Source organism: Urtica dioica, chromosome 9 (assembly GCF_054948205.1).
Source record: "Urtica dioica subsp. dioica isolate 48M chromosome 9, U.dioica_male_clone48M_v1_H2, whole genome shotgun sequence".
NCBI lineage: Eukaryota > Viridiplantae > Streptophyta > Magnoliopsida > Rosales > Urticaceae > Urtica > Urtica dioica.
In genome coordinates this window covers 28,990,567-29,017,389 of record NC_142764.1, presented here as the reverse complement: position 1 = coordinate 29,017,389, position 26,823 = coordinate 28,990,567, and the positions used below count along the sequence as shown (strand labels likewise).

The 26,823-nt window shown below is 35.8% G+C and overlaps 3 protein-coding genes across 6 annotated transcripts; 2 read left to right on the top strand and 1 right to left on the bottom strand.

Moving 5' to 3' along the window:
• The first annotated feature begins 239 nt into the window (after positions 1 to 239).
• On the top strand, positions 240 to 2,957 carry LOC149386610 (RING/U-box superfamily protein). The gene is made up of 5 exons (XM_089624910.1): positions 240 to 426; positions 918 to 1,719; positions 1,789 to 1,914; positions 1,998 to 2,289; positions 2,638 to 2,957. Exons 2-5 carry the CDS (start codon positions 1,061 to 1,063, stop codon positions 2,806 to 2,808), a joined length of 1,248 nt encoding a protein of 415 aa, XP_089481036.1. The 5' UTR covers positions 240 to 426; positions 918 to 1,060; the 3' UTR covers positions 2,809 to 2,957.
• A 164-nt stretch (positions 2,958 to 3,121) lies between these two features.
• On the bottom strand, positions 3,122 to 10,845 carry EMB2753 (tetratricopeptide repeat (TPR)-containing protein). Its single transcript, XM_089624909.1, has 26 exons — positions 10,617 to 10,845; positions 9,782 to 9,860; positions 9,562 to 9,644; positions 9,320 to 9,469; positions 8,940 to 9,055; positions 8,565 to 8,670; positions 8,116 to 8,187; positions 7,899 to 8,014; positions 7,196 to 7,328; positions 7,024 to 7,101; positions 6,878 to 6,931; positions 6,719 to 6,789; positions 6,415 to 6,469; positions 6,225 to 6,320; positions 6,005 to 6,133; positions 5,813 to 5,895; positions 5,483 to 5,713; positions 5,243 to 5,375; positions 5,058 to 5,165; positions 4,818 to 4,949; positions 4,667 to 4,723; positions 4,492 to 4,589; positions 4,336 to 4,394; positions 4,140 to 4,251; positions 3,941 to 4,041; positions 3,122 to 3,844 (listed from the first exon to the last, which is right to left on the bottom strand). The coding sequence occupies exons 1-26, from the start codon at positions 10,665 to 10,667 to the stop codon at positions 3,711 to 3,713; spliced, it is 2,637 nt and encodes an 878-aa protein (XP_089481035.1). The 5' UTR covers positions 10,668 to 10,845; the 3' UTR covers positions 3,122 to 3,710.
• A 660-nt stretch (positions 10,846 to 11,505) lies between these two features.
• Positions 11,506 to 15,764, top strand: LOC149386608 (centromere protein C-like). Of its 4 annotated transcripts, none has more exons than XM_089626774.1 (14): positions 11,506 to 11,716; positions 11,998 to 12,206; positions 12,276 to 12,355; positions 12,452 to 12,566; positions 12,655 to 12,876; positions 12,951 to 13,039; positions 13,128 to 13,242; positions 13,329 to 13,492; positions 13,690 to 14,421; positions 14,524 to 14,585; positions 14,674 to 14,775; positions 14,896 to 15,010; positions 15,119 to 15,226; positions 15,343 to 15,764. In XM_089626774.1, exons 1-14 carry the CDS (start codon positions 11,558 to 11,560, stop codon positions 15,468 to 15,470), a joined length of 2,400 nt encoding a protein of 799 aa, XP_089482900.1. In that variant the 5' UTR covers positions 11,506 to 11,557; the 3' UTR covers positions 15,471 to 15,764. The 4 variants fall into 4 exon arrangements, with proteins under 4 accessions (XP_089482900.1, XP_089482899.1, XP_089482896.1 ...); XM_089626773.1 differs by having other exon boundaries at positions 13,690 to 14,439; XM_089626770.1 differs by having other exon boundaries at positions 11,507 to 11,716; positions 13,690 to 14,585.
• The last annotated feature ends 11,059 nt before the right edge of the window (positions 15,765 to 26,823 follow it).

The following is a 26,823-nucleotide window of genomic DNA, read 5'->3' as shown; positions in this document are numbered from 1 at the left end:
ATATATATATATATATTATTAACAAAAAAAAAATATATATTTCGGGACAGATTTTAGACATTTAAAGCAAAAATAATCAGTGTTCATAAATTTCTACTGATCCAACGGTGTCAAACGATCTCAATTCTTCTGGAACCACATAACATAACTAAACATCAGCTGTCCGATTGTATCGTGAGAAACATCTAACGGTCCAAAATTCATTCCGGTCACTGCCATAGCTCTGATGTTATGATCCGAACGAGATTGGCTGACGCGAGCAATGGAACACCAAAAAAAAAAAAAATTAAAAAATTAAAGCTAACACTGTAATGCCTTTTCTTTTCATTTTCTTGTGAAAAACTGAGAGAATTATCAAAGCGAAGAAAGTCAATCATCGATTCTCCGACACTCGCGCGAATCTCTCGGCTGTTTATCGGATAAATGGTTAGATTTTTCTTCTTTTGAGCGTGTCTTTATTCTTGAATTTCTCTTTTTGTATTTTAGCTGAATATTTGGTGTCTTTCTGTGTGTTCTTGGTTATTTTAGCTTCTGATCCTCTCGATCCCATTCCTAATTTGCAAAGATATAAGTGGATTCTCAGTACCTAATCTAGTTCTTTTCAATTGTTGCCTGGAATGGATTGTTTAGTTTACTCTTTATTATGCCTGATTCGGTTTAAGATTGTTATGTGTGGCTTCGATTCCGCGGATTTTGAGTTTTAGTGCGTCCTTGTGCTTTGATGTTTTCCTGACACATTGAGTTGCGAAAAACGTTTGAAAGTGGATCATTGTTAATAGAGTTGTAGTTTGAATCGTAATTGATAGTGATACAATGAAGTCTGAATCTCTTCAAGAACAATGTTTGGAACTAAAAAATGTAATCGCCACTTCGGAATTAAAAAGAAAATGTGCTTCTGTGTCTTCTTTTTCTTGCAGATTCTTATATGATACAAAAAGAGGCTCTTCACAAAGCTTTTTATTTATCTATTTTGGGGCTAAAAGTCGGACTTGGGAAAAAAAAAGTTGCAGAGTTTCCCATTCTATGCCCTCACGCCTTGTAATTTGTTCGGAGGACTTAGATGGATGTTACCTCCTCGGAACCAGATAACAGCGAGGTCCGAAACGACGATCGACACCCATTGTTGCCGGAGCAAATGGAGAGCCGCGACCACATAGTCGACATTTGCGGTGCTTCGTCGAGCTCTTCTTCTCACGATCCCCCGGGCATGGGCGCGGCGAGCTTGCCTGCTCCGCAAGCTGACATCAGCGCAAATGGCGGGCCCACTTACCAGTCCGCTCCTGCTGGCGGAAGAGCGAGGAGGAGCGGAGGGGACGGGTACGGCCGGCGCCGGAGAAGCCCACTGAACTCGGGGCTGTGGATCACCGTCGAGCTCGTCGTGACGGTGAGCCAAGTCGTGGCATCGATAGTGGTTCTTTCAGTGTCGAGGAACGAGAATCCACAGGCGCCGCTCTTCGCTTGGGTCGTGGGTTATGCGTCGGGCTGCGTTGCGATGCTTCCCGTTCTGTATTGGCGTTATCGTAATCGGAACCGAGATTCCCAGCAAGACTCTGCCGATCAAGACTCTTCGCAGAGCGTTAACCCTGCTCCCGAAACGTCGTCGTCGTCGTTGTCGTATACGGCTATTTCGGGTAATCAAGCGTCGGATGAAGAAAGCAATCAAGCTTCCGTGACGGCTACTACGAGGAATACGCAACCCACGGGATTCTTAAGTGCAAGGTATATGTATTTGTATATACGCTTATGAGAACCAAGAAGATCCTAATGCAATCTTCTCCGACTGTGTAGGCATAATAACTTGGTGGACCATTTCAAGATGGCGTTGGATTGCTTCTTTGCCGTGTGGTTTGTGGTGGGAAACGTGTGGATATTTGGAGGTCACTCTTCACCGTCCGATGCTCCAAAACTGTACAGGTATTAAGTAACATATTGTGTTCTTGGTTGACTTTCTTCTGAGTTTGAAGAATGATTTTTGGTCGAAAATGTGTTCCTTGCAGGTTATGCATAGTGTTCCTTACATTTAGCTGCATTGGGTATGCGATGCCGTTCATACTCTGTGCCACAATCTGTTGCTGTTTGCCTTGCATAATATCTGTGCTTGGCATCCGAGAGGATTTCTCTCAGACTAGAGGAGCGACCGCGGAATCAATCAATTTGCTTCCAACGTACAAGTTCAAACTAAAGAAAAACGGGAGTTCGAGTAACGAAGAGCCTGATTCTGAAGTGGCTGAAGGTGGGATCTTGGCTGCTGGTACAGAAAAGGAGCGTGAAATAACGGGAGAAGATGCGGTGAGTGGATTAGTTTTATTTATTTTTAATTAAGCAAAAGCGTTACTAACATAGCGGGTTTATGACGGATTTTTTTAGTGAACTTTATCAGGAAATCAAATGAGAGTGTTCTGTAGATCAATACACTAGCTTGGACCTAGTTGAGTATAAGATCGCTGCCTAGTTATAGAAAGAGATTGTAAATTTGATGCAAAAAAAGCATACTGAATGGAAAAAAAGGAAAAAGGAAAAAGAAAATATGGTTCTCTTCATATACAATCTCAGTGAAGAAAGTTTTTTTAACGTGCTTAGTCGTAGACAACGGTGACAGTATTTAGAGCTGAGTAGTGATATGTTTTGTGTTGGCAGGCTTGTTGCATATGTTTGGCGAGATATGCAGAGAATGATGAGCTGAGAGAGCTTCCATGCACTCACCTCTTCCACGTGGACTGCGTGGACAAGTGGTTAAAGATCAACGCATCGTGTCCGCTTTGCAAAGCCGAACTTGGCGAGGATAGTCCCTCTTCCCCGAGCCATTAGATTCGCCGAGCAAGACAAGTAATAAAGCACACGTTGTTGTTGTACATGTAAAGCCTTCCTATATTATTGAGATTATTTACCCCATTTTGACAATTCAAGGAAAACCTCTTTGTGAAAATTGACAAACGAGCGAGTCTCACTTTGATGCCTCTCACGTTGCACTAAAAGGAAGGAGAAGTGTGATTCCTCTTTCTAAGTCTATTATGGCTCACGTAGTCTCAGCATTGTTCCAAAGATGTGGAACCCACATGGAAGTGTGAGTAAAATGTATTAATAATAGAGATCAGATAATCAGGAAATGACATTGTTGAAATCCCAGAAATCCAATACAAGACTGACTATTAGAAAATTGTTCAGGCAACATACGATTAGCAAAAGTATAAATTCCATCGCAAAATTTTTGACATGATTTTCTGTTTGTACATATACCAATTATGTGAATGAAATGGGCATAATACAACAATTTATATGCTGACCGGATCTTATATCCTTAAAAACTTCAAAAGAACAGAAAGCGAAACTGAAGCTCTTGCATAACTAAAACCTAGAACTCTAGAGGAAGAAGGAAATTCAAAATTAGGACCCAATAAATACCTCACTCGAAAGGAATCCAAGTGCTGACCCAAAAAGAGAAGAAACACAAAGCAAAGAAGATTATACACATCTGTTAAAAAAAAAAAAAAAAAAAAAGGAATAAGCTTTTGGGAAAGACGGAGACAGAGGTCTAAATAAATAATAGTAAATCCCTCTGATCTTCAACAGTGAAATTACTCGGTAAACCCGCAGTACTGTCTTCCAATGAGCTTTGGTTTTCGGTTCTGAGTCTGTCTTCTTCAGAGTTGTGCATTATGATCGACCCATGATCTGAATATAAACTTCTTCTTGTTTTTGTCGTGCATCGATCAGATTGCGAGGTTTTTCAGGGACTCAAGTTTCCCATTGGCCGCGATACAATCTGCAGACCCATTTTCCGAGCTGAGATTAGCCTTGAAGTAAGTCGCACAAGGAAATAACTCCGTGCAGCGATCCTTCCATCCTAAAGAAGAGGAAGAAAAATAAATGCCTTCAGATTTGACGAGAAAACCAATGTTCTATAAACCGACAAACAATAGCAAAAAAAGTGAGTGCTTACTCGAAGCGGCAATTTGGTCCCGTAAAACTGTCTCGAGGAGAGTGTGGACTTGAACGCAATCTTTCAGTTTCCAATCGCTAATGGGTCCGAGAGCTCCATTTCTGACATCACAAAAGAGCCAAGTCGAGGAATTTAATACATTATGTGAAATCAAGGTTGGAACTTGCGGAAGTAAATAAAAGGGATATAGTAATATCACGTTGGCACTGGGTTGCTTTTTGACTCTTCAATCAGTTTGACAGCCTGGTCTTTCTTGTCGGGTTGCAAAGCATAACACATCTCTGCAACTGCAGCTCTGTGCATCAACGAATCTGCCGAAAGTCAACCCGGGGAACAAAAAGTCAGCCGAAACGCCTCTAAAAATAATATTATCATTACAGTCAACGAACAATTACCTTGATGTTTCTCCAAGAAAGCATTGTTTGCTTCAATTAGAGTTTTGCCATGCAATTGGCTGAAGAAACAAAAAAGAAAACGGAAACACTTAGTCAGTCCCTGAGTTCTATATCTGAGAAAAACGGCCAAAAAGATAGATTTTTTTTTCAAAGAACCTTATTGCCGAGCGTTCCGCCTCCAAAACACTCCAGATGAGTTTCTCAGCATCGGTAACTGGAGCGGCCATTGAGTCCACTTTATGAAAGAATTTGATCTGAAATTACGAAATTCATAAACTAATGTCCACACAAAATAACAGGTCAACAAGAGCAAGATTATTGATTCACATACCAAGCAGCGATGTGTGTCAGGGTGTTCGGCATCCAATTGAAGTAACTGCTTTACAGCCTACACACACAACAAAAACTTCATTTACGCAATAGTTCCTCAAAATGCAGAGTGATGATCTGTCGATTTAAACACTTGAAGCTCCAAGTTTTACCTGATATGCCAGCAAGACTTTCGGCTTCCTCATATTTACTTCAAAAGATAGTAGATGTGTTTCCAACGAATTGGGAGAGTTCTTTTGGAGCAGTTTCAAGTACTTTGTAGCTTCTGAAAGGGGATCTTCAGTCTAAACAGACAGAATTAGTTGGTAACTTTTAAGTTATGCAGTTAAAAATTATATTGTACATCTATAGAATCATCTACCTAAGAATAAAAATCAGATACAAAAGCGTACCTGCAACAATTTTTCCCCGTTTGGATCAGAATCGACAGGCTTGGCATTTCGCTTCCCGGTCTTAGAGACATTACTCGCACTGGACTCCTCAGTCTTCCCTTCGGCCTCCTAAAGAAGAACAAATATTAGAAAGAGCATAAAGCTACGTAAAGCTATATATATATACATGTAAATATATATAGTACTTTCTTAGCCCGGGCTTCTGCTTTTCTCTGCTTCTGCCTGAGCTTCTTCTTTTGAGAAGGAGGCAGCTTGGACAAATCATCATCTTCTTCAGCAGATGATTTTGCAGGGGAGTCATACAACTTTATATAACATCTGCAGAAGATATAATTCGACCAAGATAATTCATATCATTATTCGGTGTCTACAGAAGATTTCGTTATTTGTGTAAGAAAATAGAGACCCAAAAATAAATATTAAACCTGATTGCTCCAGCCGCTGCTTTGTGAAAGTACGGATGTGAATGTAACCGATCTTGAAATTTGAGCATTTCGACATAAGCACGGAGTGTCATTTTCCGTAGGCAGTACGAATGGAAGTCAAACTGGTCCTCGGTGATGTCAGCGTAGTGCTTTTCCACTGCTAGATATTTTTTGAGTGCCCGTCCAAGATCGCCTTGACGGAAGTAGCTTTCGCCAGAAGCAAGCTCGTACCTTCAAAATTATTATACATAGCGAAGAACGCTCAGAAGAAACAGACCACAAACAGTAAAAAAAAATTAAAATAATACGAGTCGGTATGAAGAAACAGACCACATGCACTGCATGTCGTGAAGGTTGTTATGTTGTTCTCCGTCTTTTGTGAACAGAACAGCAGTTTTTTCAGCCAAAGCCACCTGCAAATCAGAAGGCAAACATGCACATAAAACATTAGGGTAAAGTTAAAAAAAAAAAAAAAAAAAAGCAACATTGTGGCACAGTTAGGTAAATAGTGAGAAAAGATACCTGGTCAGCTTGAAGCATGCGCTTGACACATTCACTGTTGATGTAACGATCTGCGAGATCCATACATCTCGCCTCCTCTGCCAATGCGGCAGCGGCGCTCAAATCACCACAGTGCTTCAAAATACGGCTCTGCAATATCAAGAGAAGGGTACAAGATCAGTCAGCAATATAAGTCATGTTTCTAATACATTTGTTTTAACTCAAAGCAATTGCGACCTACCTTGCCAGAATATAAATCAATGACAGTCGGGGTGTGCTCGATTGCAGCATCGATTTTTGAAAGAGCAATGTCATACTGTCCTCGTCTGTCATAATGCTGCGAAACCGAAATATACAAAAATTAAAATAAAAATCTTTAAGCCAAAACAAAGAGTAGGCAAAGAGGAACTACGAAATGCAATGGTACAAACCTGTGCTAACAAGAATAAAGCCCACATATGAGTTGAAGGAGGTTCTTTCTCAGTCCTGCATTTAAATAAATAAAAAAAAAAGGAATCTGTAAGCCACAAATCATGGTTATGAAGACCCATGCACAATTTAGCATATGCTATCAAGAACTCAGGAGGTTGGAAAGGCAATACATTAAACAATTCCTTGAAATGTATAATTAATCAGTTGTAACACAATCTGCAATGTAATATATATATATAAATATATATATATATATATATATATATATATATATATATATCATCATCATCATCATCATCTGACCTCCCAGGGTATCCACCAGATGTTTTAATCGAATTCTCCAACTCAAGTATGAGTTGCTCCAAAATATCTGCCTGGAAACCGAGCAAAAGCCTGACTTAGACCAACAAAGTTGATATTTTATAATATTCAAAAGAAGAGTAGTCAAAATGAAAGGCTAACCTTGCCAGGATGATCATACAAGGGAGACAGATCAGAGAATAATGAAGGGACTCCCTGCAATGAAAGCATTAAGCATGTAAGATTATAATAGGTCTCGCCGAACCAATTCAAGATCATTCAGAATAACATACTACGAGCAAAAATACCTTGGTAAGAAGAGGCCTTATATAACCGTCCGCTGCTTCTCGGAATTTTTCACCTTGAAGAAAATCCAGTGGTATTCTCTGAAGACATCCAAATACAATCAACATCGCACCATTCAATCGACCCTTTGATTCATAAAATGTTAAGAATTAATAAAATAAATAAATTTTTTACCTTGACAGCAGATGACCAATTGTACTGCTGCCTGAGAGATTTGTAAAGAGCATCCAACTGTTCAATTTGATCAGGTGAATACTTTCCGTCTTTCGAGTACAAACCAACACATTTCTGAAGGCCTTCGTAGTAACTGAAAATTATAACCAAAAACATGTTAGGACGCCTATGAGAGTAGGAACGATTGGAGGGGCAATTGCTAGATTCTAATTACAGAAAATTTCCTAAAATGTTTTTTTCTAGTCGGTGGCACTGCATTACATTGCTAAAACAAAAATCAAAAGGGTCAGAGGAAGAAAATTTACAAAATGAACCGATGAAAGAAGCAGCCACGATGTGCTATCGAATGATAAAAGAAAAGAAATCAACAAGAAGAAACAGTAACAATAAGCGAGAAAGAAAACACACACACACACACATATATATAAACACATGTAACCAAGAAAAATACATCAAAGCGAAGTAAGGTGACATAGCAATCTACACAATAAATCATTTAAGGTATAAGTTTGTTACTAGGACTGACACATTACACAGAGGATTCGCAAATAAGACAAGAGCTAAACAACATACGGGTATATGAACATGCAAGTTTAACTTGCATTTTGGGCGAGAACAATATTTATATGGACTAAACCAGTACATGGAAGTGGCTATTAGAGCACATAAAGCACGTTGTAGAAGGAATTTACAATAAAATCACCTGTAATTGTCAGGATTCATGGAAAGTAATTCCCTGTATAAAGCCGCCCCTTCTTCAAAACGGCCAAGCTTCACCAATAGAGATACTTCTTGTTCTTTAATACCTAATTTATCAACCTTGAGATTCATGGGAGAAAAAAACATTTATTACGACCGATCTTGAGCACAAAATCAATCTAGATATCACATTCAAACAAATAACTACGGAAGAAACTTACAATTTTAGGTTCTTTCTTGCGCAACTCGTCAATAGCTCTCTCAATCGAACCGGATTCTTCCAGCATTGAAACCTAGATAAACAATTGTCACAAATCATCTGAATAAAGCATGAAATGGAATTGAATTTTGCATCTTTTAAGCCCAATTACTAGTTCCTTTCATTAGTTCGATAGTCATGACCATCAGAGTTCACTTTACCCAAAAAGGTATCATTTGGGATGAGTAAAACAAAATCATCTTCTAAAATTGTTTTGAAATAGAAACCTAAAATGTCAGGCAGTAAGGTTGACATTCATCTCGCAAGTCTCACAAATCATACATAGAGAATAAAGGTTTTCACAAAGGTATAAAATAATAAATAAAGAAGTACAATTTGCATAAAATCCATAAGAACTTCATAGATACAAGGATTGCAAACTAAAAGATACCAGGCTTCAATCAAGGTTACCTTATACAAGAGCATTTCTCCGTGTTCACAGCGTTCGTTGTCAGGAGGGAAATCATCATCAAGTGTCCCCTCATAGGCTTCCAAGATTTCAACTGCTTTCAAAGCACTACCAACAACAAAAAATTAGTCAAATTAAATACTGAACATGAAAACAAAAGAAGAAAAAGAACCGAAATGCGAATCTCAAGAAATAGCCGATATTTGAATATGGTAGTAGAATCCTCTGGGTCATTTCGAATAGAGAAATTATCCATACACGCAGAAATCGGTCTTGTACAAAGCCAAGAGATTGAACAACATCCATTGGGTGAATACACATCTCATTGCAAGAAATTAATGGGCATCTGAATATGAGTTGGAAGGAACGAATCATACTCTGAATTTAAATGATGGGAAACAGCAAATCCAATCCAATTCATACGATGATTCGGTTTTAGAGTGAGAAGTTGTTGTCTTGTTTCAACAAAACCTGCCAAATCCCGCATTTGAGCCTGTTACATGTTTGGATAAAGTGCCATCAGTAGCTGAAACCATAGAGATAAAGGTAGCTGAGAAGAATACTTTCAAAAAGGGAATTTAATTTGAAATGTCTTGCTGTTCATGAATAAACTTTCAGATTGGATATAGCCGAATCATTTATATTCATACAATGTAGCTTCTTTGTTTTTACAAAACAGCCTTTCTGAAAAAAAAGGCTTGGGCGGGGTCTGTTCCTCGAGAAAATATAGCAACAAATATTAACATGACCAAATTACCTGCAATAGGGACAGGTCTCTTAGGATTTCAATATTGTCCGGGTCAATCCTCAGTGCATTTCTATAGCACTTAATTGCCTCTCTGTATTCCCGATCTGACCGATAAAGAAGACCGTAAACATGCCAGCATACATGACTTTTTAGATCATTCTGCATAGAGAAAGAAAGTCTGACAGTACATAACAAGGTATTGGATTCCAGAGATAAACAATAACGTTAAAGAATTTAAACACCATACCCACCTTTAAGCCTAGCCGAACCAGCTCATACGCTTCGGATTTGCGGTCCATGCAATTTAATGTCAAACCCTTCATTGATAAAGTTTCTGGCGCAAAAGAAACCCCAAACTTAAATCAGACATAACAATTAATTAAAGGCCCAGACACCACGGTTACAATGAAAAAAGAAGAAAGTGCATAACAAAAGAATGGAAGGAATTGCATAAATTTTTTAAAAAATTACCTCCATGGTCAGGAAACTTTTTCAAAATAGTATCGGCAGCCTTGAGCCCTTTCTTGTACTGCTTGGTTTCATATGATTTCTGCAAAACCATATGTGAGTTTCAATATCACGCTGATCGAAAGATGTTAACGTGATTAACACTATACAAAGCAGAGTAGCATAAGTAGCACGGAGAAAACTGATTTTATACTAAGTAATAGTTATCGCACAACAAATGCAATGTATCGAAATATAAAGAAACCAAACAATGGAGCGAAAATAATCAGAATTCTCTCAGTATCCGAAGGGATTAAGTATGATTGAAGTCTATCTCAGTGTGTTGAGAACAGGACCGTGAATACACAGCAAGCAAACACATAGTGATAGCTTATAAGGAATGAGATATCTTCTGTGACATGCTTAATTTTAGCATCCCAACTTTCCCTTACTATAAAACAGCATAGAAATTACACAGTGCACTCAGATTCCTTGAGCTCAGACTAGTACTGATCCAATACACAGTGCCATAGTTCCAAACTTCATCACCAATTACGAATTAGAAACGGAAATTCAGCACAATGGTCAAAAGCAATCAACAAATCTTTGACTTAACCATTCAATTTATCAGATAGCCATCACACGACGGATAAAAAATTCATAAACCCTAATCCTATTAACAGGACCAGCACACGCAGCACTGACGGTAACATCAGAACAAACAACCGCAACACGAAATCGAGCGGAAATATAAACTAGGGTTTTGACTCTGTTTTCAGCGCGAAAAAGAGAAAACAAGATTCGAACTTGGATCTCGAACAGAATTAAGAGAGGGGAAGAGCGAAATCGAAGAGCTTACGACGATGAGCTTGAAGAGATTAGCCTCCTTGGGAGGCAACGAAGCACCCATTGTTGCAGTTACAGACGGAGCTAGAGAGTCGAGAGAGACAGATTGCGATGAGACTGTGCGTGAGTGTGAGAGAGAAGAAAAAAAAAAAGAAAGAAGAGAAGTCGAGAGAGTGGTGGCGTTTATCTGCTGCAACCCTACTGTGTGAAGGAGACGCCAAAAAATAGAAATAAAATGAATTACTTAATAAATAAATAAAATATATATTGTGAAAAATAGATGTGAGATTCTTTGTTTGCTTGATTCGGGCTTCTTTTTTTTTTTTTTCCTTTGCCTTTGTGTGCGTGTGAGAAATTCCATTTAGGAATAGTTTCAATGAATTAAACTAGTGTCCTTTTCCTTAAATAAATAAACGACATGTCGTTTAAGAGAAACGACATGTCAATAAATAAACGACATATCGTCTTACATAAACGACATGTCGTTTAAGAGAAAACGACATGTCGTTTAACAGAAAACGACATGTCGTTTACGAGAAAACGACATGTCGTTTACGAGAAAACGACATGTCGTTTACTAGAAAACGACATGTCGTTAATAGGAAAACGACATGTCGTTTAATAGAAAACGACAGGTCGTTTAACAGAAAACGACATGTCGTTTTATAGGAAAACGACATATCGTTTAATAGATAAAACGACATGTCGTTTAAGAGAAAACGACATGTTATTAAAACGACATGTCGTTTATAGAAAGAAAGGTTAGCAGCGAATTGGAAACGACTTACTCTTTTTTTATTTTATTTTTTGGCAGTACTAGATTTTAAAAAGAAAATAAAAGAAAGGTCATTTTAGCCAATTACTCGGTCAGTCCCGCTCAATTGTAAGTTTTCGAATTCCCACGCCTTCTGTCTCCGTACTCTCTCCATCTAGGGTTTGATTGGGATTGCGAAAATGGTGACTCGTTATCAGGGCTCCAAAGAAGTAGACCCTCCCGGAGAACGCTCTTCACGTTCTCTCTTCCTCAAGACCATAGATATCTTCGAGGACGCTTCCGAGCCGGAAGACTTCGATTACAGACTCGGCTCCGTCCAGAACATTTTCAAGTCTACGGTAATGTGGCCTTGCTTCCAATGTTTCTTCTTATCACTGGAATTCACATGTTTTTTTTTTGGTGTGGATGATGAAATGCTCCTCGGTTTCGATCGAATGGTTGAAATTTGAGTATGTTCGATTTGATGGGCGTGGGAAAAATAATTTAGCATTTTGAACTAATTTGAATCTCTTTGACTAGTTTAGTTGATTTTTGTTTGTGAATTGTGCTATTAATATCATGTTAATTTGTTCAGATATGAATAGATTGTAATTCGTCTTGGAATAAAACTCTCGCTCAGGTCTCACGCAGTTCCGACAAACTACGAGAATTGGCAAGGAACATTGTAAATGATAAGTCCAGTAATTTGAGCTTTAGTACTCTGAAGAACCGGGTATTGATGGAGAAAAGCAGTGAAGCAATCCCTGTTCCGAAGGAGGTTAATCTGCGAGAACAAAGACAGAGACTGGGTTCTAAACGGGCTCGGTTCTCTACGAATCCCGATTCCAAGTATAATCTGCGGTAATTAATCAGCTTAACAGAAATTTTATATGATTAACATTTTATCTCTCTCTACAGTCTGGAAGTTGTTAATACTGAGGCAGCGCTGGATGTCAATGACCCAGAGCAGTTCTTCGAGGCCTATGAACAACATGAGAGTGAGCTGCTTTCTGTGCCTACCGTTATATCCTCTGATTCTTAGTTGCTCGTGTTTGTCGAAAGAGTTGTTAAAACGGGTTATGATTGTTTTGTAGATGTCAAAAAAGGAATGAAGAGGCAGAAGCGTGGCGTCTTGTCGGATTCAATATTGCAGAACACATTTCTGAACAATCAACCACGTCAGACAGGGAATCCGGATCATGATAAAAGGTCCGTTTCATATATTTCAGCATTTTATCGTGTTCATAATTTACGTCCTTTCTCAACTCGCCCCCACATCTCTGTCTTGCTAGTACAGGAGTGCGATCAAACATCTTCATCGATCTGATGATTCTGCAACCGATAAGAATGTTGTATCTTCTCAAGAGCTAATGGATTCAAGGATTTCCGATCAGGAGTTTAACAGTGCAAAAGAAGAAGACAATGAAGCCATCCCTACTGAGGCCAAGGTTAATGTCCGAGAACAAAGACCAGGATTGGGACATAAGCGGGCCCGGTTTTCTATAAAGCCTGATTCAAGGTATAAGCTGCGGTACCTTATTGGCATATGGGATTGTTTTCTTAGTATTTGAAGTGGGTCATCTTTACTTACAGTCAACATGTTGTAAATATTGAGCCGATGTTGGATGTCAAAAACTTGAATGACCCAGAGGAGTTCTTCAAGGCCTGCGAACGAAAAGAGAGTGAGTTTTGGCGTTGTTTGATCCTGATTCTCTCCGCACCGCACTTTTGTTGTCAGAGCTGCTAAACTGAGTTATGATTGTTTTGTAGACGCCAAAAAAGAAATACAGAGACAGATGGGTGGCGTTTTGTCAGATTCCGAATTGCAGACTATGTCGGTTATTAATCGGCCGCGTAGGCCAGGGCTTCTAGATCATAATAAAAGGTCCATCAAATACATTTCAGTGTTTTACTGTGTCTGTAGTTTCTGTCCCTTCTCCGCTTACCTTCCTCTTTGATTTGCTAGTACAGGAGATCCTTATACAAACATCTTTATCAATCACATGATCTTGAAACCAGTAGCACTGTTGTACCCACTCAAGAAAGTACGAATTCAGGCATTCCCAATGAAGAGTATCACAGCTCAGGAAGAGCAAGTTATTGCAGTATTGCTTCAGAGGAAGCACAATCGCCTAGTAAGCTTAGCATTTACAAGATCACTTTTATTTTTCCTAGCTTTTTGTGAGGGTCATATGCCACTTTCTACATATTTGTTTGGTTTTCATTATCTCTTGTCACACTAACACATCACATCTCTTATAAGTTACCTTTGGTAGTACTAGTGTTAACTATGGGCTAAATTTATTCTGAATATGTTCGATATCTGGTGAAGCAGATAAAGTCAATGAGATTTTGGATCAACTGCTTTCTTACAACGGAGAAGAGCTTGAAGGTGATCGAGTAATTGCTGTGTTACGAGAGCGCTTGAAGATCAAACCGATTGAGCTACAGAAATTAAACCTTCCAGATTTCCCAGACTCGCCAAAGATAGGTTTGAGTCCGGCAACATCTGGAAAGTTGCGATTCAGCAGTATAACACATATGTATCCAAAAGATGGACCAGGAAGTTCCATTTCTAATATAGCTTCTCCCAGCACACAAAAGAGTCCATTTGCTTCATTTCCGTCTTTGACTCGACGAATTTCACGTTCAAGCCCATCAAGCGATCCATTTTCAGCTGATGACATTGATTCGGAACCAATCACAAGTCGTAGTTTCGAGCAACTCAACAAGGAATTCACTGACGCAGCACGGAAGACCATTACCGAGTCTCCTCTGCCCGAAGTAGGGAAAAACACTGAGATTCCCAGGACCAGTGCGAGTATACTAAATGAATCTCTTGATGTGGGCTCTAGTGCGTCTCATCTTCCAGGGCCCGATGACTTGGACACCAATACAGATAATGAGTTTGCGCGTTCGAGCCCATCAAACAATCCAGTTCCAGCTGATGACATTGATTCGGAACCAGTCACATGTCGTAGTTTTGAGCAACTCAACAAAGAATTCGCTGACGCGACACAGAAGGCCGTTACCGAGTCTCATCTGCCCGAAGTAGATAAAAACAGTGAGATTCCCGGAACCAGTACGAGTAAACTTAATGAATCTCTTGATGTAGGCTCTAGTGCGTCTCATGTTCTGGGGCCTGATGACTCGGACATCATTACAGATAATGAGTTTGCGAAGGACAAGCTAGTTGCTCAAATAAATGAAGCTGCTGTCAACAATGAGGTAAGCTATTTTTTGCTTGTTCATTTTTAGTTATGGGGTTTCGTTCAAATGTTTTTTCATCAGCTTAGTGGGTAAGCTTGTTGATCAGATACATGTGGAAGACGAACTGCACGATTCAGATGTTACAGCTCAGCCTTCTCTTATCACAAAGGACGTAGCTTTAAACAGAGATCTTGAAGAGCACATTGAGGTAAAAAGTTTCATCTTTTTATCATCAATTTTTTGTTTACTTTCTGTTCAAGAGGCAAATATATGCGTGCCATATACCAGTATTGTGCCGACTAAATTTATTTATTCTTACGGGAAATAGGTAAATCAAGAACAATCCAACACATCATTGGATAAGAAAGGCAAAGAAAAACCACCGTCACGGAAAGCCGCAAAGAAACGGAAGACGCAGAGGAGGCAAAGCCTTGCAGTTCCAGGTCACTTTTTTTTTTTAATTATCTCTAGCTTTAAACTGCTATTACTATTCTCATTCCGTGTTTCGCGCTAAAAAAAATTGGAAATATTAACTTTTTTTCTTTTTTTAGGGATCGGAACAACGTGGGATGATGGGGTGAGGCGAAGCACCAGGATCAGAGTCAGACCTTTGGAGCATTGGAAAGGAGAGAGATTGCTCTTCGGACGTATACACAACAGTGAGTATATATATATCAAATTCCATAATTAGTATTTTAATTAATCGTACGATCCGGCCCTGCAATTTGGTCAGCATTACAAAACCATCGCTAAATGTTTTTCGTAATAATCGCAGGTCTTCCAACGGTGATCGGTTTGAAGTACATTCCCCCGGGAGAGAGCAGCGACAATCCCGTTCTGCAGGTCAAGTCCTATGTCGGAGACGAGTACAAAGAACTTGTCGATGTTGCTGCTCTGCATTGAGAATGAGATCATTGTCCCATCTGTAATCTTGTATGTGTTAGTGAAATTTCTACTCCCAAAACTTTTTTTCTTTTTTTTTTTTCTTCCCTTTTTTCTGGAGAATTTGTGTCTTTACTATGTATTGTATTACTAGTTGGAAAATGTGATGGTTAATATGTGACTGTTATAGCTTGTTTGTCTTTTTAGTACGATATGAAACTTCTGGGCCAATGAGAGGCATTATCTCCCAAACACATATCACTGCATGTAAGAATCTTTTCAACAAATTGTCGTTTGTTTGAAATGAGCTTTTCAGTGGTTTGTGACTGTTAAACGACAGAGACAGTTTGGTGATAGCCATTAATACGAATGCGTTGGACATGCCGTGTAAGTTGAGTCTTTGTTGAACGAGTTTCACGTATTGTCAATGGTGATCTTAATCCTGATCTTCCTTTGACGTGGACAACACAGCACTAAAATCTCCTTGACAGCTTTATTTCCGAAGAAATTAGAAAAAGAAAAATAATTGGCTGAGTCGGCATAAAAATTCAATGTACAGGTTTTTTTTTTTTTTTTTTGGACTGACGTTTGACTTCAAGTCAGCTGAAAATTTGAGTACTCCATCGTTACTAGTCTTTAATTACGCCACAAATTTCTTTAAATTGCTGTATTTATTGATGACTAACAAGATTGACTTCTTCCAGAGAGAGACCCAAACTGACAGTTTCCTAATAATTTTTTCTTGTTTTCACAATAACACCGAATCTTCATTAGCCTGAGAAATTGGTCATTGACGCTGAGAGTTAGAATTTCACGATATACAAGGTACAAATCGAGACATCTTTTATGGTTATTGCACCCGTAACTTCAATTTTATAGGTAAATTGCGTACCGCAAAGATATTCGGCAAGAATGTATATATATATATATATATATATATATATATATATATATATATATATATATATATATATATATATATATATATAATATAATATAAAAAATAAATTATTGAAAGATTACAATTTTATGCGGGGTTTGGCACGATTTTCGCAATTTTTCGAAACGTCACTTATTTTGCACGGAAACCGCATGTTGTGCGTGGTATTTTAAACATTAATACAAGGTACTTCCGATAGTGACGAGATATGCATAAAAAGGGTGAGAGGATAAATGTTCTGCCTTACTTAAGAAGAAAAGAAAAATGGGTGGATGAATTAATTACGATGGAAGACAAAGAAACTAAAATAATGGATTATAAATTTTTAAAAAGTTGATTGATATATTGTGAAGATAAATTATAATTCATTGTTGTTGTTTGGTAAACTAAAAATAGAGAGGAATTATTTATTGTATTGAAATTATTATATTACAATTATGTTTACCTAAGAATTTTATTTATAAATGATATATTTGTAATTTACTCAACTTTTTAGTTTCCACCTTTCCCCATTCATCCAAATTGGAAGAGATATATTTTGGTGGCCGCATGAAAAGTCAAATCTCTCTTAATCCCTTCGTTTTACACTTTTACCCCCTCGTCTCTACCTAGCTTTTATGACCCTCAATTGAAAATTTCACGTCGAAAACAACTTTTCAAACCAACGCTAACTTTTATTCCTTCTAGTAATAATACCTAACATATTATTAGCAGAGCAATAGTGTTCAACCCAACTTATATTATTTAGATTTTTTAATATAGTAAAAAAAAGGTTTAATTTCCGCAGCTCAATTCCTCTATGTTAATCCATCTATCCTTTTTTTCCTCCTACTAAACAAGACCTAATTTAAATAACAATGAGGACATTAAATTAGATGTTTTGTCATGCAGCAAATACTATCTTTCCCTTTAGTTACCTAATTTGGACCTTTTATGGGCGATGAAAACCGGTCACTAATTGCTAAACAGTTCAATCGCTACTATAAATTTTAAGTAACAGACATTTAACTTATTTATCACTCTTGAGCATAGAACAACAAAAAATAGTATGTTTGAATATGTTCATTAAAAGGGTGTTTGCAGTTGATCTCTTTTGGAGAATTGATCGAATATGGTCGATGTAATTATTGATCATTAAACATCTTTGAGTTAACAACAAACGTACTATGATTTTGAACCAACCCAACATTTTCTCACGTTTTTTGTCTCTCTCTCTCGGCATTCAATCATGTGCCAAATTTATCAAAATTAGATACAATTATACTATCAAGTTAATTTTTGAAATAAAGTACTTGCTTTGAATAAAAACTGGGTTTGACGTACTAGTTGACTATAGGAAAAACGTTATGTTGTTTTCTGAAGAAAAAAAAAACCGTGTTAATGGCATCAATCGACAAGTCATCAATGGAAAATGGTATTATTAAGGGATATCGCCAAAACTAGAAGTGTTTTGAGCAACATTTTTTATTTTTCTACTATTTTCAAAAGATTAGCAAATTAAGACTACCTCTCATTCCCTGATCTTTGTACTACCACCTAAATGCCCCTAACTTCCTTTTTTTTCTTCTTTATTTTTCATTTTCCTCATTGAAATTGGTTCTCACTCCTTCGCTCCCCTTTCAATCGTCACTTCCTTCACTTCTCCACTTTATTTTTCTCTTCACCATTTCTCCATTTCTCTCTCTTCTCTTCTTCCCCACATTCCCGCAGACAAATTTTAGCATTCCTTCTACCACGAAACCACCACAGAACGACCAAAAAATGCTGTCGAACAACCCAAACAAAAAGTCATTTCCTTTTTCCAATTTCTCAGAAAATACCAGACGCCCAACAATTTCCATTTTTGTTTATGGAAAACACATTTTCTAACCCATTTCCGAACTTGACCACCACTCCCTAAATCTCGCCGACCGAGATCTTTATTTACATTGTATGTGTCTCTATTTCTCTGAAATGTCGAAGACTCGCTCTCACCCAAAACATGCAAACCTTAAAAACTCAAAGAAATTGCAATTGGAAGAATCTTAAGCACGTCGGGTTACAAGATCTTTGCCGAACAAGCCACCACATGCGACTGGGAAGGTTCAAACAAAGGCTGAGTCCAAGCGCAAAGGTCTAGCCTCGAGGCCACCACTTGTAAAACGTCCTAAATCCCAGAGTGAAGAATCAAGCTCTGATGGTGATGCTATGGCGTATATGATGGACTGATGTAGTCTCGCCAAAGAAACCCCAGAGTGATTAGGTTTTTCGTTACAAATTTGTTACTTGTCGATCTCAAACCCATATTCATAGTAGTTTTTTAGGTAAAAGATTTGTTCATGGTTATTGAAATTCTAGTGAAATACAAATTAAGAAGTTACAAAAATAGGTAAGCCATGATGTCCCTCGGCCTACAAGGTGACAATGCGGGATCTCTGTACTTGTGTTTCATAAAAGACTCTATCAAAGTTCACGTAGCGTGATAATGTTTTTCTTGTCTGTACTTCGCCGAACATGTATGAACATAATCGAACCCTACAAATAACATACTGATTTTTAGTGACGCGTGTGTAACTAATTCACCTTTTTAGTGACACTTTTATAACTAATTTGGGAATTGAGTAATGACAAAATCACCTCCTAATCTGAAATATGCCCGTTGACTTCATCCTAACTGTCCGAGCAGGCCACACACACGGAGGATTACGACAAACCACATGGATATACTTTTTAGTAGAACTTCTTGTCTTGTGCGTGAAATGATTGATGATCGCAAACATGCTCAAATGCCACGTTTTTTTTTGTTGGCATACATTCCTCCTTTAAAAACAGTTGCTGAGAAATTAATATCCATGACCTCAACGGATGTGGAATCCATATTTTTTGCTCACTCGATTCACATGTGGGACTTCTGCATGTTCAGTTATGGCACACCTAAGTTTGGAATTGAACCAACACGCGCAGAGTCGACAACGGGGTCTACGATCAATGGGAAAATCTCCAAAACTAGGGACAATTTTATGGTATCCGATTTCTGTTTCCGAATATGCAAATAACATGCCAAAGTCATGTCAGAGTCAATTGTTACTGATTTTACCTCTCATTTTATCTCGTATCTAACCTTCAACCTATGATTTTTTGGATTCAACTTTCCCTCTGAACGCGAAAAAAATAACTTCGTAAAATCATCATAGTTGATCGTTGGTGGTATAAGGAGTGCATATATAACACCAGCCTGGTAATACTCATCATTGAGCCACACACCGCTATGCTTAACGAAAGTAAAAATATCTCATTTCATCACTGCAAATTAAGAACCACAATCACAGTTTAGTGACATACTGGTCACTACAACATGGTTTATCGACTTAGTTAGTGACAAAGGTGTCTCTAAATTATTGACACTAAATCGATACAGATCAGTTTAGTGACAAACTTGTCACTAAATCTTCAAATGAAACCCATATTATGTTTGAAGAATTAATGATATTTTTGTCACTATATCTGTTTGTTAAGCTTTTAGTGACATGTTTGTCACTATTTCGTCAAACGAAACCTAGATTTCAAAATCACTTTTTCTTCTGTGTTTTTCTTAATTCAAGCTTAATAACATTAGTTTTAATCATACTTGATTTTTTCCTAACCTAATTCAAGAACCTAGAACTCAACAAACCCATAAACATAGAAACGAAACTTACCTGAAATGAAATGTCGTGCAGAGTAGATCTGAACGAAAACCCGACTTCGAGAGTTTTTTTCTTTGCAAACCAATACGTAACATGGAGGAAGAGAGGAAGACGCCGGCAATGTAAAGTAGAGGATGAGGTTTTTCGGGCGAGCTAAGAGAGAGAAGAAGAAGGAGGTTGGGCGGGTGTGTGAATAAGGGAAGAAAAAAAGAAAGTGAGGTATGTGGAGAGAAAAATAATCTTTTTAGTTGGTGGGTGTGTGTATGTGGTATTAAAGTATGTTTGGAAAAATAATGAAATGTCGTGAAATTATAATTTAGAGATTTGTAAGTAACTAGGCCACTTTAAACATGTGATTTTGGATCTAGCCTATGTTTGACAATTTTTAGGGATATAGCCAAATGGCTTATGTGGCAATAATTAAGATCTGATTTGCCCTTATTTATTAAAAAAATTCGTCATTTTCTCTCTCTTATTTTTTTCAAATATTTTTTTTTTGCATCAAAACTTCAAAAATTCGTATATTTCTCATACGAACTCGAAATTGAGTGATTTCAGGTCCTACAAATTCGTGGCGTCGAGATCTTCAAAAATAGACCCATTGTGTTTGATGAAAAATTATGTTTAATGCATCATAGTTACGTTTCCATTTATTTTTTTGATAATTTAAAAAAATTCCAGTTATTTCCATATTTAAGTAGTAACGTGATTTTTCTACATCTATGGTATTAAACATGATTTTTCATCAAACACAATGGATCTATTTTTAAAGATCTCGGCGTCACGAATCCGTAGGATTTGGAATCACTCAATTTCGAGTTCATATGAAATAGATATGGTTTTTTGAAGTTTTTATGTAAAAAAAAAAATGTAAGAAAAAAATAAGAGAGAGAAAGTGACGAATTTGTTAATAAATAAGGGTAAATCAGACCTTAATTATTGCCACATAAGTCTGTTGGCTATTTTCCTAAAAGTTGTGAAACATAGGCTAAAAACAAATTTTATAGTTTCATTTTGGCTATTTCGCTACACTGCCCTATAATTTAAGGTTAAAATAGAAAAAAAAAAATCATTCTCCCTCCCTCCTTTGACTTAGGTGAAGGTTTAGTTGACTAAACCTAATCAAAGGGTTGAAGATAAAAAATAAAATAAAAAATGGAAATGTGCTCTCAAACACATAGTTTAGAAAATCCCCCATTATTAAAGGGTTTAGGGACAGCTCGTTTGTGCTACACATGCAATGGCTGGGAAATATAAAGTCTTGGTGAGTATTAAAATGACATGACATGCAAATAATATTATTCAAGAAAACACAAAGCCTTAGATTCATATTCTTATAGTATTTCTTTATTCATTGCTTATCCATTTTACAGAAATGTTCAGTTGGCTGCTTTATTAGGCTTTTTTTTTTTTTTTTTTTATATATATATATATATCCAAAAAGTTGTGAAGTATTCTTAAGCAGCCACTCAATAATATGAGGGCTTTATTAGAAATGAAGTTATGAACTATAAAGATAATTATCTTCTATTCGATGGTCAAAACAAAAGCAATAATGTCATATCAAGTGGAGACCGTTATGATTTTTTTTATTTCTAAAGAAAGGCCTTAGCACATGGTCTCAATTATCAATGTCCAATGTCCGATGTCCACCAATAAAACTATTAATTAATCAATGGGTTGATATCTAAAAAATAGCGTGTAGATTCCGTTACTTTTTATTTTCCTATTTAATTATTTATCGAATGCCTTCCAATTTCGTTCCAAATAAGGTGTCTTATTCAATAGATGCAGCATCCTCTTTGCTGTATTCCCGTCGGATGAAATGAAACACAAAAAAAAAAAAAAAAAAGGTATAAATATTGTAGATGGAACAAGTTTTTTTTATTCTGTCTTAGAAGGTAAATTATGTTAAATTTAGTTCTTAATATCTAAAAAATTATTCTATATCAATTTTAATATATTTTAATGGAGAAATGATAATTTAATAATACATATGTAGCTATATAGTTAGCTTATACTTCTCAAAATACATTTTTTTTTTATTATATGCATAGTTAAATCTATAATCTTAAGAGATTATAGATAATAACACTGTTAGCAATATTACAAATAATATTGATAGGAAATACAAGACACATGCAAGGAAAAATAAAACAGAAAATAAACCGGAAATGGAAAACAGGAAAAATGGCAAGGAAAGGTCGAGGCCCGTTTGACGGTTTCCTTGAAGCTTTTATCGCCCTCCCACGGATGCTGGATTTCGTGAGCGAAAGCCTCCCAGGATACAACGACTACAAGACGAGCAATGCACCACAAGACTCGGCTTCGGCGAACTAGAACCCGAGCGTCAGAAGCTATCACCGGAGTACAAAACAAAAACAATTTCAAAGAGAGGGAGAGAGGAGTGTTGTTCTGTGTGTTCAGAATGAGAGACTCGAAGGCCTTTTATAGCTGAGCAAGCAGAGTAGGTTTCGAAATTTGAACCATCTAAAACGTTCAGCCATAAACTCCAATTAATACATGAATGCTCACTAACTCTGCAGGTTATGGAACGTGAGCAGCCTTGGAAGCTCGCTCAAAAAGTTATTTTATGGAATTAAAAGAAATCGTAAGTGAACTTTGCAATAAAAAGTTAAGGATAAGCCCAAGGAGCCCAAGTCCGAGACATTCCCGAAACCCGGGCCCGGCCCGGCGGCAACGCGCGTGTGTGTGTGCGCGCGTAAGGGGTTAAAAAATAACCCACACACACTCTCCTCTCTTGCACTTGCTTGACCACTAAAGAGAAAGGATGGTATATAAACACCACAACAACACACTTACCCAACCCATGTGGGACTCTTGCAATTCACATCATTTACACATGACTAATGTGTTCTTTAAACATACTTTGAGCATCAATTTCTCATTCATTATAGTAATGATTTTGGCAAATAAATAATCAATCTTATACCCGACGCAACGAGGAATAAGAATACGCAAGAATTAACAAATTCCGATGAGTGGACCCCACTCAAATATTAGCCACAAATCATCCATTTACTTGTAAATAATGAACTTTATTTACAATTCTTCCAACAAACACAACAATTTTTCGTGCCTCAATTGAAACCCACTTGATGAAATTAGTCTTAAGAGATTTATTAATCTTATTGCTGTACTTCAAGCCTTAATTAGAATTGAAACCAAAAACAATTTTTTGTGAGTTCTAAGCTCACTCTCATCTTAACGGAATGAAAAGGCATAAAGATAATAACACACAACGTTTAATCATGGTTCGATAAAATTGTCTACGTCAAGTCTTACTCTCAGTTCGGTTCTTCCACTAACCATCAAACACAAGATGTCTCACGACAATCACTCGAGTTTTACACTTTTCCGAATCCCGTAAAATTGTTTGAATTTTAAGAAGTATATTTTAAAACGTTTTATACTTGGGTATTAAAGTCAAAAACAAAAAATCACGTCTACAATTTTTTTGAGTTATTTGAAAAAAAATTCCTTAAAAATACAAAAACCAAAGCATTATTACTACCTATAATTATATTATATCATATGTGACATGTTGTAAGTTGTAACTACGTCATTGTCCGAGCCGAATAACACGTATTAGGGAAGAAAAAAAAAAGTCATAGCAACTTTTGTGTAGTCATCTTTTTATTTGTTATTCAGGTTTGGTCTTCTGATGAAAGTAGGGATAAATGTCCAAGGTAAGATAAGCCGTTACATTATTTAGTGGCTCAATTGGTAATTTTATATAGGTTAATGAGATCCATCGTCATCATGATATAAATAAACTGAGCCAGGGTTCTATCCATGCGCTATGAGCTTACGATCAGATTGAAAATGACTGTAATTATGAATAAATTATATATTTAGTTTATTAAGGTAAATTATTTGTCTTTAATCCATGTCGCAACTAACATTTCTTGGACATCTGAGATTAGGTTAAAATGAGAAGGTAATAACTTACTAATATGCTTCAAATAGGAGTGACAATAATAAATGAGCTCACCTCAACTTTCCTATTTTCATAATATTTTAACTTGTTTATTGATCAATCAGTTAAGGCTAATTGCAATTGATGAGTTATCCGTTTTCGGAAATATAGACGCCCATATCTTGAATAACCATAATCCTTACTTATATAAGAGGTAACTAGGAATTGAATTTTTATAATTATAGTAAAAGCGAGTCCATCTCACGTAGAAATGCATTGATCTCCGATTCATTGGTTGGTTTTCCAATAAATGTTTACACGTTTAAATGAGATAATGAACGAAATTGGATTCGGACAAGAACTTAATATTTTATTACAGAGATATTTTGAATTCTAAAATTTATCGCCAAAAAAAAAAAAAAAAAAAAAAAATCGGACCAAGTGTATGTTCTTCAATTTTCAGCCACAGAGTGACGTTATCTTTGTTGTGTTACACAAGGTAAAGAGATAATATTCAAAATTCTAGCAACGGGTGTATTTATATAAGTTTCTAATTGGTTGAGGTCAAGTTAAAATATTGCTGAATGAATAGATACAATATATATTATATTCCTAAATGAATAGATAAAAAATAATTTGCTGAATGAAAGGATGGAATTATAGCTCATCAAATCTCCCTCTTAAAACAATTTAAGTAGGCCCGCTTCGATACGTAGATAATGACATGCAGATCACAATCTTTGATAATAGATTACTGTTTTTTAAATGTCATTTTGACAAACTCAATTAAATCGTCAATTTTCTTTTTCTATTAAGAAATTTCATCTAAAATAGAAAGGTCCAAAGATAAGGCTGGTCCTGTGTAGTGCAAATACTTTGTCCTCCAAAAATACTTTACAGCCACGCAAAGCCTTCTTTTCACCCTTTAAGAATTTGAGATAAAATAGTAAAATATTATAATAAAAGCACATAAATTAATTTCAGGGCATGCTCTTGCTATGTACGAATAAGACCAAGGTCCAATCTAAATTCATCACTATTGCTCAATGTCAATACCATGAATCATGATGACATGTCGAAGCATACATCTCCTGAATTTGTGCGTTTACATGGTAATATCTACTTTATTTCATTGAATGCCCTAATTTAAGGAGACTTACATCTTGTTTCATATGTAAATATATATATATATATATATATATATATATATATATATATATATATATCAAGACTTACATCTGGTTTGGTAAATCCGTTATTTTTAGCGATTTAAATTGACTATTGTAATTTAATTTTTTCAACTAATCACATATGTTGTCTATTGAAGCCTAAATCGTATTGATGGCAAAAAGAAAGTTGGTAGATCGTATTATTACTTTACTGCAAGAGGACTAACGCACGAACATCAAAGGATTAACTTCATCATTATAAACTAATTTAATGAATATTTCAAATTAATTGATTGAACTATTTATAAGGATCAAATTAACTGACTTAACCTAAATTTTAGGATTAACTAATTTATAGAATGAATGGGCTTGACCCGTTTATGATAAATCATATATCAATTATGTTAAAATTTAATATATAATTCATCTATAAAAGTAAATTAATAACAATAAGATATGAACTTCATATTTATTCTAATTGATATACGAATAATAATCAACTACTTTTTTTCCCCGGGATAAACTACATCATTATCAACTACTTTTGCTGTATAATATTTAGATACCATGTAGTAAATACACCGGATGCTTTCAAATTTATTAACTTTTGGTTAGTTTTCTAATTGTAGTAAAATCTTTAACTAGTTAAAAAAAATCCTTAAATTAACTTATTTTTTTTACAATATATATATATATATATATATATATATATTTAACTTATTTTTTTTACAATATATATATATATATATATATATATATATATTATTAGCACAAATATTATAGTTTATATATTATAAACTGATTGGAACCGCTAAAGTTAAAACAATATAACGTGAAGTGAAGTGAACAGGTTCCAATGTTCAATTTAAGTGTTAATCTGAACCATCAACCTCAATTTCAACTTTTGATTAAAAATAAAAAAACTCAGTTTCAACTGTTTAAACAAGCATGCCTTTAATTAAGAAAGGAGAAAACTATAAGTTTTTATTGTTTAATATGAAGAATTGGTAATTCGAAAGAGGTATATTATGAATCAATTTTTGTCAAAGTATACAAATTACAAAAGGACATAAAAAGTCGTATGTGCTAGAACACTGGACCCATGGAAAAAAGTGTTTCAAAAGAGCTTAGTCATGAGCCATGAGTCATAAGTCACGACTCTTGAATGATTAAATCTATTTAACCAATTCTTACATTAATCTTCGCTTAAAATCACTGAAAACATCTATTAATTTAAAAATATCAATTAATAAAAAATTAATGTATATATAAGCAATATGTCCCGCGCGTTACAACGGAATAAAATATATATTTTAATCTAAAAGAAAAAATATCCGAAGACATGTTCAAAAATCTTTAAATTTTAAAAAATAAATCTAAAATTTTATGGAGACACTTTTTTTCTTTCTGATTAAAAAAATAAAAAATAAATAAATAAATCTAGTAATGTAAAATGAACAATACTAAAAAAAACATTCTTTCTAATTAAAAAAAATAAAAAAATAAATAAATCTGATACTGTAAAATGATCGATTCTAAAAATAAAAAAAATTATAATATGTATATATTTAATTAATTTTATTATTTAATTAAATTGATTAACCAAAATTTAAAATATTTTTTAGTCTTAAAAAAATCAGCCACGCCAAATAACCAAAAA

Bases quoted from the DNA above. Each gene is read 5' to 3' on its own strand.
- LOC149386610 (XM_089624910.1), top strand. From the start codon at position 1,061: ATGGATGTTACCTCCTCGGAACCAGATAACAGCGAGGTCCGAAACGAC. The intron at 1,915-1,997 runs GTATTAAGTAAC...TGTTCCTTGCAG, and splicing joins GATGCTCCAAAACTGTACAG to GTTATGCATAGTGTTCCTTA. The intron at 2,290-2,637 runs GTGAGTGGATTA...TTGTGTTGGCAG, and splicing joins AAATAACGGGAGAAGATGCG to GCTTGTTGCATATGTTTGGC.
- EMB2753 (XM_089624909.1), bottom strand. From the start codon at position 10,667: ATGGGTGCTTCGTTGCCTCCCAAGGAGGCTAATCTCTTCAAGCTCATC. The intron at 7,102-7,195 runs GTAAAAAATTTA...GGATGTCTTCAG, and splicing joins ATTGGTCATCTGCTGTCAAG to AGAATACCACTGGATTTTCT. The intron at 4,395-4,491 runs GTTCTTTGAAAA...TTGTTTCTTCAG, and splicing joins GCGGAACGCTCGGCAATAAG to CCAATTGCATGGCAAAACTC.
- LOC149386608 (XM_089626770.1), top strand. From the start codon at position 11,558: ATGGTGACTCGTTATCAGGGCTCCAAAGAAGTAGACCCTCCCGGAGAA. The intron at 11,717-11,997 runs GTAATGTGGCCT...ACTCTCGCTCAG, and splicing joins AGAACATTTTCAAGTCTACG to GTCTCACGCAGTTCCGACAA. The intron at 12,567-12,654 runs GTCCGTTTCATA...TTGCTAGTACAG, and splicing joins AATCCGGATCATGATAAAAG to GAGTGCGATCAAACATCTTC.